The sequence below is a fragment of the Bombina bombina genome, chromosome 7, assembly GCF_027579735.1.
Source record: "Bombina bombina isolate aBomBom1 chromosome 7, aBomBom1.pri, whole genome shotgun sequence".
Taxonomy (NCBI): domain Eukaryota; kingdom Metazoa; phylum Chordata; class Amphibia; order Anura; family Bombinatoridae; genus Bombina; species Bombina bombina.
In genome coordinates this window covers 255,599,104-255,619,477 of record NC_069505.1, presented here as the reverse complement: position 1 = coordinate 255,619,477, position 20,374 = coordinate 255,599,104, and the positions used below count along the sequence as shown (strand labels likewise).

The window sequence follows — 20,374 nt, the reverse complement described above, 5'->3', positions numbered from 1 at the left end:
ATGTCATTGCTAAACTCACCTGTAATGTCATTGCTAAACCTACATGTAATGTCATTGCTAAACCCACCTGTAATGTTATTGCTAAACTTACCTGTAATGTCATTGCTAAACCCACCTGTAATGTCAGTGCTAAACCCACCTGTAATGTCATTGCTAAACCCACCTGTAATGTCATTGCTAAACTTACCTGTAATGTCATTGCTAAACCCATCCGTAATGTCATTGCTAAATCCACCTGTAATGCCATTGCTAAGCTCACCTGTAATGTCATTGCTAAACTTACCAGTAATGTCATTGCTAAACTCACCTGTAATGTCATTGCTAAAACCACCTGTAATGTCATTGCTAAACTCACCTGTAATGTCATTGCTAAACCCACCTGTAATGTCATTGCTAAACCCACCTGTAATGTAATTGCTAAACTTAACTGTAATGTCTTTGCTAAACCCACCTTTAATGTCATTGCTAAACCCACCTGTAATGTTATTGCTAAACCCACCTGTAATGTTATTGCTAAACCCACCTGTAATGTCATTGCTGAACCGACCTGTAAAGTCATTGCTAAACCCACCTGTAATGTCATTGCTAAACCCACCTGTAATGTCATTGCTAAACCCACCTGTAGTGTTATTGCTAAATCCGCCTGTAATATCATTGCTAAACCCACCTGTAATGTCATTGCTAAACTCACCTGTAATGTCATTGATAAATTTACCTGTAAAGTCATTGCTAAACCCACCTGTAATGTCATTGCTAAAGTCACCTGTAATGTCATTGCTAAACCTACATGTAATGTCATTGCTAAACCCACCTGTAATGTTATTGCTAAACTTACCTGTAATGTCATTGCTAAACCCACCTGTAATGTCAGTGCTAAACCCACCTGTAATGTCATTGCTAAACCCACCTGTAATGTCATTGCTAAACTTACCTGTAATGTCATTGCTAAACCCACCTTTAATTTTATTGCTAAACTTACCTGTAATGTCATTGCTAAACTCACCTGTAATGTCATTGCTAAACCTACATGTAATGTCATTGCTAAACCCACCTGTAATGTTATTGCTAAACTTACCTGTAAAGTCATTGCTAAACCCACCTGTAATGTCATTGCTAAACTCACCTGTAATGTCATTGCTAAACCTACATGTAATGTCATTGCTAAACCCACCTGTAATGTTATTGCTAAACTTACCTGTAAAGTCATTGCTAAACCCACCTGTAATGTCATTGCTAAACTTACCAGTAATGTCATTGCTAAACCCACCTGTAATGTCATTGCTAAACCCACCTGTAATGTCATTGCTAAACCTAACTGTAATGTCTTTGCTAAACTCACCTGTAATGTCTTTGCTAAACCCACCTGTAATGTCATTGCTAAACCCACCTATAATGTTATTGCTAAACCCACCTGTAATGTCATTGCTAAACCCACCTGTAATGTCATTGCTGAACCGACCTGTAAAGTCATTGCTAAACCCACCTGTAATGTCATTGCTAAACCTACCTATAATGTTATTGCTAAACTTACCTGTAAAGTCATTGCTAAACTCACCTGTAATGTCATTGCTAAACCCACCTGTAATGTCATTTTTAAACCCACCTGTAATGTTATTGTCTAAACCCACCTGTAATGTCATTGCTAAACCCACCTGTAATGTCATTGCTAAACCCACCTGTAATGTCATTGCTAAACCCACCTGTAATGTTATTGCTAAACCCACCTGTAATATCATTGCTAAACCCACCTGTAATGTTATTGCTAAATCCGCCTGTAATTTCATTGCTAAATTCACCTGTAATGTCATTGCTAAACCCACATGTAATGTCATTGCTAAACCCCACCTGTAATGTCATTGCTAAACTTACCTGTAATGTCATTGCTAAACCCACCTGTAATGTTATTGCTAAACTTACCTGTAATGTCATTGCTAAACCCATCCGTAATGTCATTGCTAAACCCACCTATAATGTCATTGCTAAACTTACCAGTAATGTCATTGCTAAACTCACCTGTAATGTCATTGCTAAACCCACCTGTAATGTCATTGCTAAACTCACCTGTAATGTCATTGCTAAACCTACATGTAATGTCATTGCTAAACCCACCTGTAATGTTATTGCTAAACTTACCTGTAATGTCATTGCTAAACCCACCTGTAATGTCAGTGCTAAACCCACCTGTAATGTCATTGCTAAACCCACCTGTAATGTCATTGCTAAATTTACCTGTAATGTCATTGCTAAACCCATCCGTAATGTCATTGCTAAATCCACCTGTAATGCCATTGCTAAGCTCACCTGTAATGTCATTGCTAAACTTACCAGTAATGTCATTGCTAAACTCACCTGTAATGTCATTGCTAAACCCACCTGTAATGTCATTGCTAAACTCACCTGTAATGTCATTGCTAAACCCACCTGTAATGTCATTGCTAAACCCACCTGTAATGTAATTGCTAAACTTAACTGTAATGTCTTTGCTAAACCCACCTTTAATGTCATTGCTAAACCCACCTGTAATGTTATTGCTAAACCCACCTGTAATGTTATTGCTAAACCCACCTGTAATGTCATTGCTGAACCGACCTGTAAAGTCATTGCTAAACCCACCTGTAATGTCATTGCTAAACCCACCTGTAATGTCATTGCTAAACCCACCTGTAGTGTTATTGCTAAATCCGCCTGTAATATCATTGCTAAACCCACCTGTAATGTCATTGCTAAACTCACCTGTAATGTCATTGATAAATTTACCTGTAAAGTCATTGCTAAACCCACCTGTAATGTCATTGCTAAAGTCACCTGTAATGTCATTGCTAAACCTACATGTAATGTCATTGCTAAACCCACCTGTAATGTTATTGCTAAACTTACCTGTAATGTCATTGCTAAACCCACCTGTAATGTCAGTGCTAAACCCACCTGTAATGTCATTGCTAAACCCACCTGTAATGTCATTGCTAAACTTACCTGTAATGTCATTGCTAAACCCACCTTTAATTTTATTGCTAAACTTACCTGTAATGTCATTGCTAAACTCACCTGTAATGTCATTGCTAAACCTACATGTAATGTCATTGCTAAACCCACCTGTAATGTTATTGCTAAACTTACCTGTAAAGTCATTGCTAAACCCACCTGTAATGTCATTGCTAAACTCACCTGTAATGTCATTGCTAAACCTACATGTAATGTCATTGCTAAACCCACCTGTAATGTTATTGCTAAACTTACCTGTAAAGTCATTGCTAAACCCACCTGTAATGTCATTGCTAAACTTACCAGTAATGTCATTGCTAAACCCACCTGTAATGTCATTGCTAAACCCACCTGTAATGTCAGTGCTAAACCCACCTGTAATGTCATTGCTAAACCCACCTGTAATGTCATTGCTAAACTTACCTGTAATGTCATTGCTAAACCCACCTTTAATTTTATTGCTAAACTTACCTGTAATGTCATTGCTAAACTCACCTGTAATGTCATTGCTAAACCTACATGTAATGTCATTGCTAAACCCACCTGTAATGTTATTGCTAAACTTACCTGTAAAGTCATTGCTAAACCCACCTGTAATGTCATTGCTAAACTCACCTGTAATGTCATTGCTAAACCTACATGTAATGTCATTGCTAAACCCACCTGTAATGTTATTGCTAAACTTACCTGTAAAGTCATTGCTAAACCCACCTGTAATGTCATTGCTAAACTTACCAGTAATGTCATTGCTAAACCCACCTGTAATGTCATTGCTAAACTTACTTGTAATGTTATTGCTAAACCCACCTGTAATGTCATTGCTAAACCCACCTGTAATGTCATTGCTAAACCTAACTGTAATGTCTTTGCTAAACTCACCTGTAATGTCTTTGCTAAACCCACCTGTAATGTCATTGCTAAACCCACCTATAATGTTATTGCTAAACCCACCTGTAATGTTATTGCTAAACTTACCTGTAAAGTCATTGCTAAACCCACCTGTAATGTCATTGCTAAACTCACCTGTAATGTCATTGCTAAACCTACATGTAATGTCATTGCTAAACCCACCTGTAATGTTATTGCTAAACTTACCTGTAAAGTCATTGCTAAACCCACCTGTAATGTCATTGCTAAACTTACCAGTAATGTCATTGCTAAACCCACCTGTAATGTCATTGCTAAACCCACCTGTAATGTCAGTGCTAAACCCACCTGTAATGTCATTGCTAAACCCACCTGTAATGTCATTGCTAAACTTACCTGTAATGTCATTGCTAAACCCACCTTTAATTTTATTGCTAAACTTACCTGTAATGTCATTGCTAAACTCACCTGTAATGTCATTGCTAAACCTACATGTAATGTCATTGCTAAACCCACCTGTAATGTTATTGCTAAACTTACCTGTAAAGTCATTGCTAAACCCACCTGTAATGTCATTGCTAAACTCACCTGTAATGTCATTGCTAAACCTACATGTAATGTCATTGCTAAACCCACCTGTAATGTTATTGCTAAACTTACCTGTAAAGTCATTGCTAAACCCACCTGTAATGTCATTGCTAAACTTACCAGTAATGTCATTGCTAAACCCACCTGTAATGTCATTGCTAAACTTACTTGTAATGTTATTGCTAAACCCACCTGTAATGTCATTGCTAAACCCACCTGTAATGTCATTGCTAAACCTAACTGTAATGTCTTTGCTAAACTCACCTGTAATGTCTTTGCTAAACCCACCTGTAATGTCATTGCTAAACCCACCTATAATGTTATTGCTAAACCCACCTGTAATGTCATTGCTAAACCCACCTGTAATGTCATTGCTGAACCGACCTGTAAAGTCATTGCTAAACCCACCTGTAATGTCATTGCTAAACCTACCTATAATGTTATTGCTAAACTTACCTGTAAAGTCATTGCTAAACTCACCTGTAATGTCATTGCTAAACCCACCTGTAATGTCATTTTTAAACCCACCTGTAATGTTATTGTCTAAACCCACCTGTAATGTCATTGCTAAACCCACCTGTAATGTCATTGCTAAACCCACCTGTAATGTCATTGCTAAACCCACCTGTAATGTTATTGCTAAACCCACCTGTAATATCATTGCTAAACCCACCTGTAATGTTATTGCTAAATCCGCCTGTAATTTCATTGCTAAATTCACCTGTAATGTCATTGCTAAACCCACATGTAATGTCATTGCTAAACCCCACCTGTAATGTCATTGCTAAACTTACCTGTAATGTCATTGCTAAACCCACCTGTAATGTTATTGCTAAACTTACCTGTAATGTCATTGCTAAACCCATCCGTAATGTCATTGCTAAACCCACCTATAATGTCATTGCTAAACTTACCAGTAATGTCATTGCTAAACTCACCTGTAATGTCATTGCTAAACCCACCTGTAATGTCATTGCTAAACCCAACTGTAATGTAATTGCTAAACTTAACTGTAATGTCTTTGCTAAACCCACCTTTAATGTCATTGCTAAACCCACCTGTAATGTTATTGCTAAACTTACCTGTAATGTCATTGCTAAACCCATCCGTAATGTCATTGCTAAACCCACCTATAATGTCATTGCTAAACTTACCAGTAATGTCATTGCTAAAGCCACCTGTAATGTCATTGCTAAACTTACCTGTAATTTCATTGCTAAACCCATCCGTAATGTCATTGCTAAATCCACCTGTAATGCCATTGCTAAGCTCACCTGTAATGTCATTGCTAAACTTACCTGTAATGTCATTGCTAAACCCATCCATAATGTCATTGCTAAACCCACCTATAATGTCATTGCTAAACTTACCAGTAATGTCATTGATAAACCCACCTGTAATGTCATTGCTAAACTCACCTGTAATGTCATTGCTAAACCCACCTGTAATGTCATTGCTAAACTCACCTGTAATGTCATTGCTAAACCCACCTGTAATGTAATTGCTAAACTTAACTGTAATGTCTTTGCTAAACCCACCTTTAATGTCATTGCTAAACCCACCTGTAATGTTATTGCTAAACCCATCTGTAATGTTATTGCTGAACCGACCTGTAAAGTCATTGCTAAACCCACCTGTAATGTTATTGCTAAACCCACCTGTAATGTTATTGCTAAACCCACCTGTAATGTCATTGCTGAACCGACCTGTAAAGTCATTGCTAAACCCACCTGTAATGTCATTGCTAAACCCACCTGTAATGTCATTGCTAAACCCACCTGTAGTGTTATTGCTAAATCCGCCTGTAATATCATTGCTAAAACCACCTGTAATGTCATTGCTAAACTCACCTGTAATGTCATTGATAAATTTACCTGTAAAGTCATTGCTAAACCCACCTGTAATGTCATTGCTAAACTCACCTGTAATGTCATTGCTAAACCTACATGTAATGTCATTGCTAAACCCACCTGTAATGTTATTGCTAAACTTACCTGTAATGTCATTGCTAAACCCACCTGTAATGTCAGTGCTAAACCCACCTGTAATGTCATTGCTAAACCCACCTGTAATGTCATTGCTAAACTTACCTGTAATGTCATTGCTAAACCCACCTGTAATTGTATTGCTAAACTTACCTGTAATGTCATTGCTAAACTCACCTGTAATGTCATTGCTAAACCTACATGTAATGTCATTGCTAAACCCACCTGTAATGTTATTGCTAAACTTACCTGTAAAGTCATTGCTAAACCCACCTGTAATGTCATTGCTAAACTCACCTGTAATGTCATTGCTAAACCTACATGTAATGTCATTGCTAAACCCACCTGTAATGTTATTGCTAAACTTACCTGTAATGTCATTGCTAAACCCACCTGTAATGTCAGTGCTAAACCCACCTGTAATGTCATTGCTAAACCCACCTGTAATGTCATTGCTAAACTTACCTGTAATGTCATTGCTAAACCCACCTGTAATTTTATTGCTAAACTTACCAGTAATGTCATTGCTAAACCCACCTGTAATGTCATTGCTAAACCCACCTGTAATGTTATTGCTAAATCCACCTGTAATGTCATTGCTAAACCCACCTGTAATGTCATTGCTAAACTTACCTGTAATGTCATTGCTAAACCCACCTGTAATTTCATTGCTAAACTTACCTGTAATGTCATTGCTAAACCCACCTGTAATGTCATTGCTAAACCCACCTGTAATGTCATTGCTAAACCCACGTGTAAAGTCATTGCTAAACCCACCTGTAATATCATTGCTAAACTTACCTCTAATGTCATTGCTAAACCCATCCGTAATGTCATTGCTAAACCCACCTGTAATGTCATTGCTAAGCTCACCTATAATGTCATTGCTACACTTACCTGTAATGTCATTGCTAAACCCATCCGTAATGTCATTACTAAACCCACCTATAATGTCATTGCTAAACTTACCAGTAATGTCATTGCTAAACCCACCTGTAATGTCATTGCTAAACCGACCTGTAATGTCATTGCTAAACCTAACTGTAATGTCTTTGCTAAACTCACCTGTAATGTCTTTGCTAAACCCACCTGTAATGTCATTGCTAAACCCACCTATAATGTTATTGCTAAACCCACCTGTAATGTCATTGCTAAACCCACCTGTAATGTCATTGCTGAACCGACCTGTAAAGTCATTGCTAAACCCCCCTGTAATGTCATTGCTAAACCTACCTATAATGTTATTGCTAAACTTACCTGTAAAGTCATTGCTAAACTCACCAGTAATGTCATTGCTAAACCCACCTGTAATGTCATTTTTAAACCCACTTGTAATGTTATTGTCTAAACCCACCTGTAATGTCATTGCTAAACCCACCTGTAATGTTATTGCTAAATCCGCCTGTAATTTCATTGCTAAATTCACCTGTAATGTCAGTGCTAAACCCACCTGTAATGTCATTGCTAAACTTACCTGTAATGTCATTGCTAAACCCACCTGTAATGTTATTGCTAAACTTACCTGTAATGTCATTGCTAAACCCATCCGTAATGTCATTGCTAAACCCACCTATAATGTCATTGCTAAACTCACCTGTAATGTCATTGCTAAACTCACCTGTAATGTCATTGCTAAACCCATCCGTAATGTCATTGCTAAACCCACCTATAATGTCATTGCTAAACTTACCAGTAATGTCATTGCTAAACCCACCTGTAATGTCATTGCTAAACTCACCTGTAATGTCATTGCTAAACCCACCTGTAATGTAATTGCTAAACCCACCTGTAATGTTATTGCTAAACCCACCTGTAATGTCATTGCTGAACCAACCTGTAAAGTCATTGCTAAACCCACCTGTAATGTCATTGCTAAACCCACCTGTAATGTCATTGCTAAACCCACCTGTAATGTTATTGCTAAATCCGCCTGTAATGTCATTGCTAAACCCACCTGTAATGTCATTGCTAAACTCACCTGTAATGTCATTGATAAACTTACCTGTAAAGTCATTGCTAAACCCACCTGTTATGTCATTGCTAAACTCACCTGTAATGTCATTGCTAAACCTACATGTAATGTCATTGCTAAACCCACCTGTAATGTCAGTGCTAAACCCACCTGTAATGTCATTGCTAAACTTACCTGTAATGTCATTGCTAAACCCACCTGTAATTTTATTGCTAAACTTACCTGTAATGTCATTGCTAAACCCACCTGTAATGTCATTGCTAAACCCACCTGTAATGTTATTGCTAAACCCACCTGTAATGTCATTGCTAAACCCACATGTAAAGTCATTGCTAAACCCACCTGTAATGTCATTGCTAAACCCACCTGTAATGTCATTGCTAAACCCACCTGTAATGTTATTGCTAAATCCGCCTGTAATATCATTGCTAAACCCACCTGTAATGTCATTGCTAAACTCACCTGTAATGTCATTGCTAAACCCACCTGTAATGTCATTGATAAACTCACCTGTAATGTCATTGCTAAACCCACCTGTAATGTCATTGCTAAACTCACCTGTAATGTCATTGCTAAACCTACATGTAATGTCATTGCTAAACCCACCTGTAATGTTATTGCTAAACTTACCTGTAATGTCATTGCTAAACCCACCTGTAATGTCAGTGCTAAACCCACCTGTAATGTCATTGCTAAACTTACCTGTAATGTCATTGCTAAACCCACCTGTAATGTCATTGCTAAACTTACCTGTAATGTCATTGCTAAACCCACCTGTAATGTCATTGCTAAACTTACCTGTAATGTCATTGCTAAACCCACCTGTAATTTTATTGCTAAACTTACCTGTAATGTCATTGCTAAACCCACCTGTAATGTCATTGCTAAACCAACCCGTAATGTTATTGCTAAACCCACCTGTAATGTCATTGCTAAACCCACATGTAATGTCATTGCTAAACCCACCTGTAATGTCATTGCTAAACCCACCTGTAATGTCATTGCTAAACCCACCTGTAAAGTCATTGCTAAACCCACCTGTAATATCATTGCTAAACTTACCTGTAATGTCATTGCTAAACCAATCCGTAATGTCATTGCTAAACCCACCTGTAATGTCATTTCTAAGCTCACCTGTAATGTCATTGCTAAACTTACCTGTAATGTCATTGCTAAACCCATCCGTAATGTCATTGCTAAACCCACCTATAATGTCATTGCTAAACTTACCAGTAATGTCATTGCTAAACCCACCTGTAATGTCATTGCTAAACTTACCTGTAATGTTATTGCTAAACCCACCTGTAATGTCATTGCTAAACCCACCTGTAATGTCATTGCTAAACCCACCTGTAATGTCATTGCTAAACTTAACTGTAATGTCTTTGCTAAACTCACCTGTAATGTCTTTGCTAAACCCACCTGTAATGTCATTGCTAAACCCACCTATAATGTTATTGCTAAACCCACCTGTAATGTCATTGCTGAACCGACCTGTAAAGTCATTGCTAAACCCACCTGTAATGTCATTGCTAAACCTACCTATAATGTTATTGCTAAACTTACCTGTAAAGTCATTGCTAAACTCACCTGTAATGTCATTGCTAAACCCACCTGTAATGTCATTTTTAAACCCACCTGTAATGTTATTGTCTAAACCCACCTGTAATGTCATTGCTAAACCCACCTGTAATGTCATTGCTAAACCCACCTGTAATGTTATTGCTAAATCCGCCTGTAATGTCATTGCTAAACTCACCTGTAATGTCAGTGCTAAACCCACATGTAATGTCATTGCTAAACCCACCTGTAATGTCATTGCTAAACTTACCTGTAATGTCATTGCTAAACCCACCTGTAATGTCATTACTAAACCCACCTGTAATTTTATTGCTAAACTTACCTGTAATGTCATTTCTAATCCCACCTGTAATGTCATTGCTAAACCCACCTGTAATGTCAATGCTAAACTCACCTGTAATGTCATTGCTAAACCCACCTGTAATGTTATTGCTAAACCCACCTGTAATGTCATTGCTAAATTTACCTGCAAAGTCATTGTTAAACCCACCTGTAATGTCATTGCTAAACCCACCAAATCATCAGTTTGTGCCCATTTGATTTTTGGATTATGAAATTGGGAGGTTAAAAAAATCAGATTTTGATTTCATGTTTTCAGGAGGTAACAATTTCAAGCTTTTGGGGTATTAGTGGCACACACATTTTTGGATTATTATCACTGGAAACAGAACACAAAAATTATATGCCAAGACCAAGCACAACATTGTGATCAACTCCGTGATATTTAATGGACAATATGCACTATGATATATACTTAATTATATGTGTGAAACAGCTATAGTTTTTATTAGAAGTTTTTTTGCTAATACATTTATATTACAAAAATGCTTCTATTCAAACATGAAACAAATCAATGTGTATTCCAATCCAATCCCTTTAACTGTTTAAATAGTGTTCTTTCATATGTATGACATACATGTTTAGAATGTACTGTCCCTTTAAAGCAATATATAATCAGATTATATATAGATATATAGTGTATATTACATTCCTTACCCATGTTCAATAAGGTTGTAAGACTGGGCTGTATCCTCTAACGTAGGGGAAGATTTGCAATTCTCTGTGATTATCTGCAGGTCTTTGTCATCTGAGTCCACTTGAAACTCCACATAAATATTTCCTGGTAGATCAATCTCAAATGGATACAATGCAATAGGCTTTATATAGTCACCCCCCTCATAGAGCTTGAGTGAGATGTTATAGTGACCTTGGGAAACCACATCAGTAACTTTAGGATGAAAGTTTATCCCCAGAGTTTCATTCCCCGCCATCTCACACTGCACCGGGACTTCAATACGGTGAATGCTGGTATCTGGTATAGTGCCATAGACTGTATTTACATAAAATATCTTTCCATCTTCATCCTGCAAAACACAATTTACCCTCAGCTTAGACTTCTATTGATTTTCTTATAAACTGTACATTGCTTGGGTTAAACTAACAAAGGTAGAATACCAGCTCCCCTAAGCCACTGATTTTCAAACCTGTCCTCAGGAATCCCTATCAGGCCCCGTTGTGAGGATATCTGAACTAGAGCACAGGTGAAAATAATCAGCTGATTAGTAAATATGGTTATTTTACCTGTTCTCATTCAAGGTAATCCTGTAAACCTGGCCTATTGGGGAGGTCGGAGGACAGGTTTGAAAACCAGTTCCCATAAGCAGAACACAAAATGTTAAAGCATTTTTTTCCTTTGTTGCATTTTAAAATGTTTATGTACACACACCTATACACACATGCTCACACACACACCTATACACACACGCTTACACACACACCTATACACACACGCTCACACACACACGCTCACACACACACCTGTACACACACGCTCACACACACACCTATACACACACGCTCACACACACACCTATACACACATGCTCACACACCTATACACACATGAGTGTGCAAACACACACATGCACACACATAAAAACACACAAGCACACATGCATACACACACGGACATACACACATATTCCGACATAAACTCATACACACATAAAAAACATACAAGCACACATGCATACACACACAGACATACACACATATACTGACATAAACTCATACACACATAAAAACACACAAGCACACATGCATACACATATACCGACATAAACTCATACACACATAAAAACACACAAGCACACATGTATACACACACAGACATGCACACATATACCAACATAAACTCATACACATATAAAAACACACAAGCACACATGCATACACACGCGCACACACATATATACCAACATAAACTCATACACACATAAAAACACAAGCACACATGCATACACACGCAGACATACACACATATACCGACATAAACTCATACACACATAAAAACACACAAGCACACATGAATACACATATACCGACATAAACTCATACACACATAAAAACACACAAGCACACATGCATACACACGCAGACATACACACATATACCGACATAAACTCATACACACATAAAAACACAAAAGCACACATGAATACACATATACCGACATAAACTCATACACACATAAAAACGCACAAGCACACATGCATACACACGCAGACATACACACATATACCGACATAAACTCATACACACATAAAAACACACAAGCACACATGCATACACATATACCGACATAAACTCATACACACATAAAAACACACAAGCACACATGCATACACAAGCACATGCACACACACATGCACAAATACATACACACGCAGACATACACACATATACCGACATAAACTCATACACATATAAACACGTGAACCAATATCAAGGACAAGTTGATTTTTTGAGCGCTGAAAAGTTTTCCCAGGACCAAATTGCTGCTAAGTCTAATATTTTCAAGAGGGCAGAACAACATTCACTGAATAAACTCCCATAGACCAAGTCATTTTCATCCAAAACAAGACAAGGCAGATCTAAAGTGACCAAACCCCCAGAAGTCCAAGTTAACATCATTACAGAATAGAACAGCATTTCTGTCCTCAATTCAAGCCCTATTGAACAAAGTGCAGTCTCTGGGGTAGATTTATTAAAAGTCGAGTGGACATGATTCGCTGTAGCATACGCTGACGGCATTTAACATTGCACAAGCATTTCTAGTGAAATGCTTGTGCAATGCCACCCCTGCTAACTGGTTGACAGGAGCTGTCAATCATCCCTATCGGATTGGAACGGGATGATTTCAATCCGCCACCTAAAAGGTGGTGGACAAGTTAAGGAGCAGAGGTCTTATGACCGCTGGTTCTTAACTTCCGTTTTAGGCAAACCTGAAACAATGATGCTCCGAAGCAGGATTTGCTGCATAATAAATAGAGCCCTATATATGAGAGTGGTAATCTCTAAATGTAAACATTAAGCATGGGTCAAACAATGGAAAATGTCACAGTGGAAGATTGGAAAAACATCCAGTTTACTAACAAATCAAAATGAAAAATGTTTGCTTGTGGTTTCAGACCTCATGTGAAGAGATAGTAACATTAAATGATAACACTACTGTTTGTCTGAAACCTATAATTAAATATGGGACATATTCAAGTCTGATGATGCTTTACCTATTCTGGAATTATTGACTGCCACAAGATCAACTACACTTTGACCAAAGTAAATTACCCTTCTATCCTGTAATTAATATAGGGGCCAATTTATCATGGCCCGAAACGGCCCCAATTCAGCTGTTTCTGTGCTATCCTTCAGGCTCGCCGGAAATAGGAGTTAAGAAGCAACGGTCTTAAGACCGCTGCTCCTTAACTTATACGCCTCCTCTGAGGCTGCATTCTGCAATCCGCCCCATTGAGTATGATCGGGTTGATTGACACCCCCTGCTAGCTGCCGATTGGCCGCAAATCTGCATGGGGAGGCATTGCACAAGCAGTTCACCAGAATGTGCAATGTTAAATGCCGACAGTGTATGCTGTCAGCATTCAGCGATGTCTGCCAGACATTGATTAATAGGCTCTATAGTCTCTTTTAACTTAAAGTTGCATGGAAGAGGATTAATTTTCCAACAGGACAACAATCCTATTCACACTTTGGTTTTTCCCAGGAGTTTTCACTGACCTTCACAGAATCAAAAAAGTACTTGGTTATTTGGTTACGGAGGGTACATGAAACATTTTTTTTAAAGTAATTTTTCCCCAAGATATATTCTATGCAAAACAGCACAAAATGACTTTTAAGAGAATGAGGCTGGTAAATAAAAATCTAGTTAAAAATAGGTTATGTTGTATTGGGTTACCAATGTGTTATGTTTCAGGTAAAAACTATAGCTGGAATGTATGTGGTGTAAAGACACTGACAAATAACTAGGTCTTTTAATGCTTTTTGAGGGTTTCGAATAGACATGAATTTAAACAACTTATGAGAAGACATTAGAGTCACATTACACAACTCTTTTAATAGACTGCAATAGATGCCACTAAAGCATTTTAAATAAGATGGGCTAGGGTGCAAGCATTCCATGATAATAAAATAATCCAATGAGACTGGGTTAGAGAATAAATTGGGTGGTTGAACAAGTGGTTTAGAATGAGGATGCAATTTTTGGGTATCATGATGCACTAGTGCAAGAATCCAGTTGGTAATAAGTTGCGGCCATCGGGTGTAGTGATGAGGATAATGGGTAAAAATGTGTGCTGAGATAGCAGGGCTGTAGAGCAAGTGAGAGAATGAGGCTTGGTCACATTGACATGATTGGATTACACAGTGCACCCTTGTCATAAATACCTCATGATTTAGCTGCTAATGGGTTAATTTTCTTTAGCTTGTGTGTTAAAAACATTTGTTTTTTCAGAAGAAATGTGTTGCTGTGTTTTCCCTTTGATAAGCCAGAACACTCATACATAGATTGTAAGATGCACAAGAGAACTTTATGGTATAACTGGTCAGTTTTATTGCCACAACCTTTTAGCACAGAGAATCATGAAACACAGTGCCTCTATCCAGGCACATGAGGTAATTGACAGGACAACTAGCCTTGCAATGTAATATACTTTTCTAAGTAATAATGCCTCAGAATCATAAAGAATGCAATATATATGGTGTTTGGTATCAAAATACTTCTAATGACATCAAAAAGGGATTGCCTATCTGTGTTAGATGTACATAACCGAAGTTATAAGATGTCATATAATTTCAGCCAAAGACTCTGAACTTTATGACATGTCGTAAAAAGAGTTTAGTGGATCTTTCTGTTCTCTCTGTAAGAAGGTTGGGTCAAGCAATTTGATATTAGAGAAACAGGTATAAAATGTTGTGTCTAACAATACAAGTTGTTCATTCTACATGGGAGGCTGTTACAGCGTGAGTGACCATCTTTTCTGCCAATCTCCCTGGCACAGACATCTAAGCTAGAAAACTTTAGGTCTGTTATTTCTCCTTTTTATTTTTAAAACTGTTTGCTTGTGTATAATTCAATTTGTTAACAACTTTTTTATTAATTATGCACTGTGCATAATTCTTTACATAATAAATCATCCCTTTATTAAGCTTTTGCCTTTGTCTAATATTTAAACCACATTACTGAAATAGACTGGTAATATTAAGACTGTTTTTAGATAATTTTTGCTAAATTATATTCCGAGATTTAATTTGTAAATCTGTGTTTCCTTAAGATTTTCCATATAATAAATCTTAATTGGTGGCAGCTTAGAGATAGTTTAGTTTGGATATTTTTTCTAAGTCTAGGACAAACTAGAGAGTATTGTTAACCCTTGCACTCACTGAACTACCTTTGGTTAAATCTCTTAATCACTTTTGTTTTTACGTGCCACTAGGATAATGTTACATAGTGCAGAATGATGGGACATTATTTTTACATTTACTGTCCCTTTAATATTTTTTTCTGTACATGCATGTGAAGCATAGATAGATATTCTCAGTGCACCAGTAGTTTAAATACTGCAGCTGCTCAGAGTGCCATTGGGGCTTGTATCATGTCAGCAATTAACAAATTGAGTCATTACCAGTTGATACTAGCACCTTAGGCTCTCTGAGCAAGTGCTGTGTTTAAAATGCTGATGCACAGTGCATACTTAAATACACTTTAGAAATAGCTATTGCTTTTATTAGAAGCATTTTTGCTAATACATGTGTATTACACAAATGCTTCTGTTCAATACGGAAATACACCCATATGGATTCCAATTTTGTCTGTAATGTCCAAATGTGTAAGAATCACATACTGAGCTACACAATAGATTATCATAGTTGAATTACAAGTAAAGGGGGAAGGGGATAAATAATGAAAATATATTGCATTTTTTTCTTTGCATAATTAAACATTTTATTTTACAGTCACAAAGTGTTGTATGTCCCTTTAAGGTAACGGATCACCTAGTGGGAACTGATAAGTTGCATATTAGGTTATCAGATCATAGCATTTCCTATTTGAAATGAAAGGAACAGTAAACACCTTGTATACAAGGCATTTCTGTGGTGTTGCTAAAAAGTAACATATATCAGATTAGTTTAAAACAATTTAAAATCTTGTGTGCTAAAACTGTTTTTCAATAGCCAAACTCCACCCACCATTTGCCTTATTTGTAGGAGCCAATCAGGGCTTTAGTCTGCAGACAACAAGGCTAACTACAGTCATATTGTTAGTATAAAGTGCATTGCTCCAAATTCATCTGCTAAAGCCAATTAGGTAGATATGTAGCATGGTTAGCCTTAATAAGTCACCCGGGCATTCATTTCAAGTCACATAACTAAACATTTTAATCAAGTGTAGCACTCTTCACTAAATGCCAGGAGCAGAATTTAAAGAGATAGCAAAAGATTAGAGATAATTCATTGGCATGCTGCCTTCTCACTCCTCTACTGTACAAATGCCTTATTTATTCACTGTATTACAAATCAGTGATCCCTATGTATTCCTGGCCTCTGGTTGATTGACATATATAAATAATTTATAGCTAAAGCTGATGGGACCAGGGGGTCAATACATCTGCCAGTTACTAGGGAAGCACAGAAACTAAAAACACCACTCCATTTGCACCGAGGAGGTTAGATGCTCTGTTACATCTTTAAACATAATTCCAGGATGCAGTGGCACATAATGCTGTTGGTTTTGGCCAACTAGGTCTGTGCCTTGGGCAGCCGGATTTAGAGAGGTAGCACATTTTGAGGGGTATTTGTACAGCCTGGTGCTTATTTATTTTTTATTACAAATCAATTACCTCTCTCTGTCTTGTGGTGGTACATGACCCCTCCATTTGTGAGAAATATATGAGACAAATACGTTAAAAGTGTGTGTGTGTGGGGGGGGCTAGGACAGGAGGCAGCAGATTTCTCAGTACCTAGGGCAGCAAAAAATCTAAATATACAACTGCTGAACAGTACATGTATCATCTTCAAAGTATATATAATATTTGTAAAAATAAAGGCAGCAAAATTACAGTGCAAAAATATTTGTTACCCCAAAATTCTCACCAGAACTCTGGATCCGCAGCTGTTAAATGGCACGTTTATGATAGCAAAGTTCCCCTGCTCTACAGCTTGGCACAGAGGGTCCTCAAGGTGTATGTCCTGCACGGAGAGCTGAGCATCCAACACCAGGCGAAGGGGGATCTGATATACAGCTCCATGAGGCAGACAGTCTAGCACCACTGGATTATCTGGCTCTTCCGTTGCATTTGGGAGGGGAGGATCTAACAAACAAAGGACATGATAAGGTCTTAGTAAGAAATTTGCAAAATTTGTTATTCGGATATTTGTTTGTCAAACAAATTCCAAATATGGTCGGCGTCGAAAATTGCAGAAAGCAGATACCGTGGCCATATTTGGAATTCATTTGACAAACAAATTTATGTAAAACTATCTAAACATCTGAGAAGGAAACGGCACTCACTGGTCTTTGTAATATAACTCTGGAGGATTATTATTTGTTTATTCAGCTTGGACACCTTGGCAAGATGTTTCCTATATTGTGAGTGCTGTTCTTACCTATTGTGATTTGTTTTATATAAATATATATATATATATATATATATATATGTGTGTGTGTGTGTGTGTGTGTGTACACATGTATTTATGTGTTTTACTGTATATTTACTGTGCATATTTCACATTCCAATGTTCTTCACATACATTCTTCATCTGTATATACCTATATATTTATTCCTATAGATATGTAGGTATAGATATTTATTTTACTTTAACAGTATCATATATATATATATATATATATATATATATACACAAATGTTAAAAAAATCTATGTGAAGAACATAGGAATGTAAAATATACGTAACGCGTTTCGTATTTTGCGGTTTAGGTCTAACATAGTATCAAGGTAGCACTCATGAAGAATTATAAAATCTTAAAGCACATTCTTGAAATTTTTAATAATCAATATTTTTTTATATTTTATATTTAATATTTCAAGGACGCACTTTAAGATGACTAATTCTTCATGTGCACTAAATCAACACCACGTTAGACCTAAAGCGCAAAACACAAACCCCTAGATTACGAGTTTTGCGTTTGTGTTTTCACACTGAAAAAATTCCCATTTCTTGTCGGTATAACTGTACTGCAAGCCTTTTAGACTGTAACGCAACGTCAGTCCCGCACTCAAAAAAATTAAGTTTTTTCATGGGATTTCCATAGCGCTGCCATTATGATTTTTGCGGTGAGGCTAAAAAACTTGCTTTACACCTTCTACCGAGAAGATCCGTTATGCAATCTGAGACCTGTAGTTATGAGTTTTATGCAACAAAAACTGTTACAAAAAACTCATAACTAAAGTGTCACAAAATAAACTAACACCTGTAAACTACCTATTAACCCCTAAACCGAGGCTCTCACGCATCGCAAACACTATATTAAACCTATTAATCTGCCGCTCCTGACATCGCCACCACTAATAAAATGTATTAACCCCTATTCCCCTGCAGCCCAACATTGCCCATGCTATAATAAAGATATTAACCCCTATTCTGCCGCTCCCCAACATCGCTGCCACTAAATAAAGTTATTAACCCCAAAACTTCTGGCCTCCTACATCACTACCACTAAATAAACCTATTAACCCTTAAACCGCCAGCCCCCCACATTGCCAAAAAATAAATAAAACTATTAACCCCTAAACCTAACAAATCCCTAACTTTATATTAAAATTACAAGATCCCTATCTTAAAATAAATAAAAACATACCTAGGAAATAAAAAAATAAAAAAGTTTAAACTATAAATTAACCTAACCTATTACACTAAAATTAAAATAACTACAAATTAAATTCATTAAATTATTCATTAAATAAAACCTAAGTAGCAGCAACAAAAGTGACCAGCAAACCTCAAGGCGTAAAGTAAAGTTCTTTATTGGAATCACACAATAAAAAGCATAAAAGCTTAATCCCTCATTGACAAGTGAAAGAAAGGTCCTACGCGTTTCGGCAGCCCCCTGCCTTATTCATGGACTAACGATAAAGGTGTCAAAAGCTCTTTATATACACCTGAGTCCTCAGGTGTGAAAATTACTTGTCAAAAATTTAAAGGGACAGTACCTGTTCAGTATATACAAGTTACAAACATATTGTGAGACACAAAAAAACAAAGTGAGATGGCAATCGAATAGAATATGAGAGATGCATGTCTATGTTAAAATGATTGTGAGATTGTAGACTAATAAATCAAGATATATGCTAAATGCTCTCTTGTCCAGAGTTAAATTAAATTGAACTTAATAAATTATATTAAGGGATTTATCTACCTTGAAACATTCCTAATACAATTATTTATATGGCTACCACTTACTAGTCTCAAAGGAAAATAAATATAGATGAAGATAAACTAAATACTAGTCTCTTAATTCCCTAATAGTAAATTTAGATTGGTATAATAAGAATGCTATTATTCAGTTTATAGTGAAAGAAATACTGCTTTAAGTATCTAAACATTGGAATTAAATAAGTTATGTTGTATGAAATGAGCAAATGCTTCCACATTAGTATACCCTAAAATCAAGTCTAATTCAGCAGAATGCAGGGCTCATTAAGGGTAGAATACAATAAAAACCCATATTGAAACCCCTTAGTATCAACCAACTAACCACCCAATATATATCGATAAGCATAAATAGTAAATATAAAAATAAATTATACCAATAACTAGTGATAAAAAAACACAGGAGACATTGCAATAATCCAAAAGGTATAAAAATCAGCACTTCAAAAGGTAGAGGAAGGGAGATATCCTATCAAATATGTAGGATCTTATCAATTTAGCACACATATAACGAATTGCACTAGCTCTTAAATAAGATTACACACTATTGCAACATATCAAGACAAAAAATATACATAAACACCTTGAAGTGCTACTAACAGAGGGAGGATTAACTATGCTACTGCTCCTCTGATACAACACAACCATAATAAATT

At 36.8% G+C, this 20,374-nt stretch overlaps 1 protein-coding gene across 2 annotated transcripts in view; it reads right to left on the bottom strand.

Moving 5' to 3' along the window:
* The window catches only part of LOC128635840 (uncharacterized), an 80,703-nt gene that overhangs the window by 43,117 nt on the left and 17,212 nt on the right, over window positions 1-20,374 (bottom strand). For both annotated transcript variants that reach the window (XM_053688952.1, XM_053688953.1), the window contains exons 3-4: window positions 17,422-17,639; window positions 10,972-11,339 (exon numbers count right to left, since the gene is read on the bottom strand). In XM_053688952.1, the coding sequence (XP_053544927.1) occupies window positions 10,972-11,339; window positions 17,422-17,639 (586 nt within the window). The remainder of the gene's footprint in view (window positions 1-10,971; window positions 11,340-17,421; window positions 17,640-20,374) is intronic.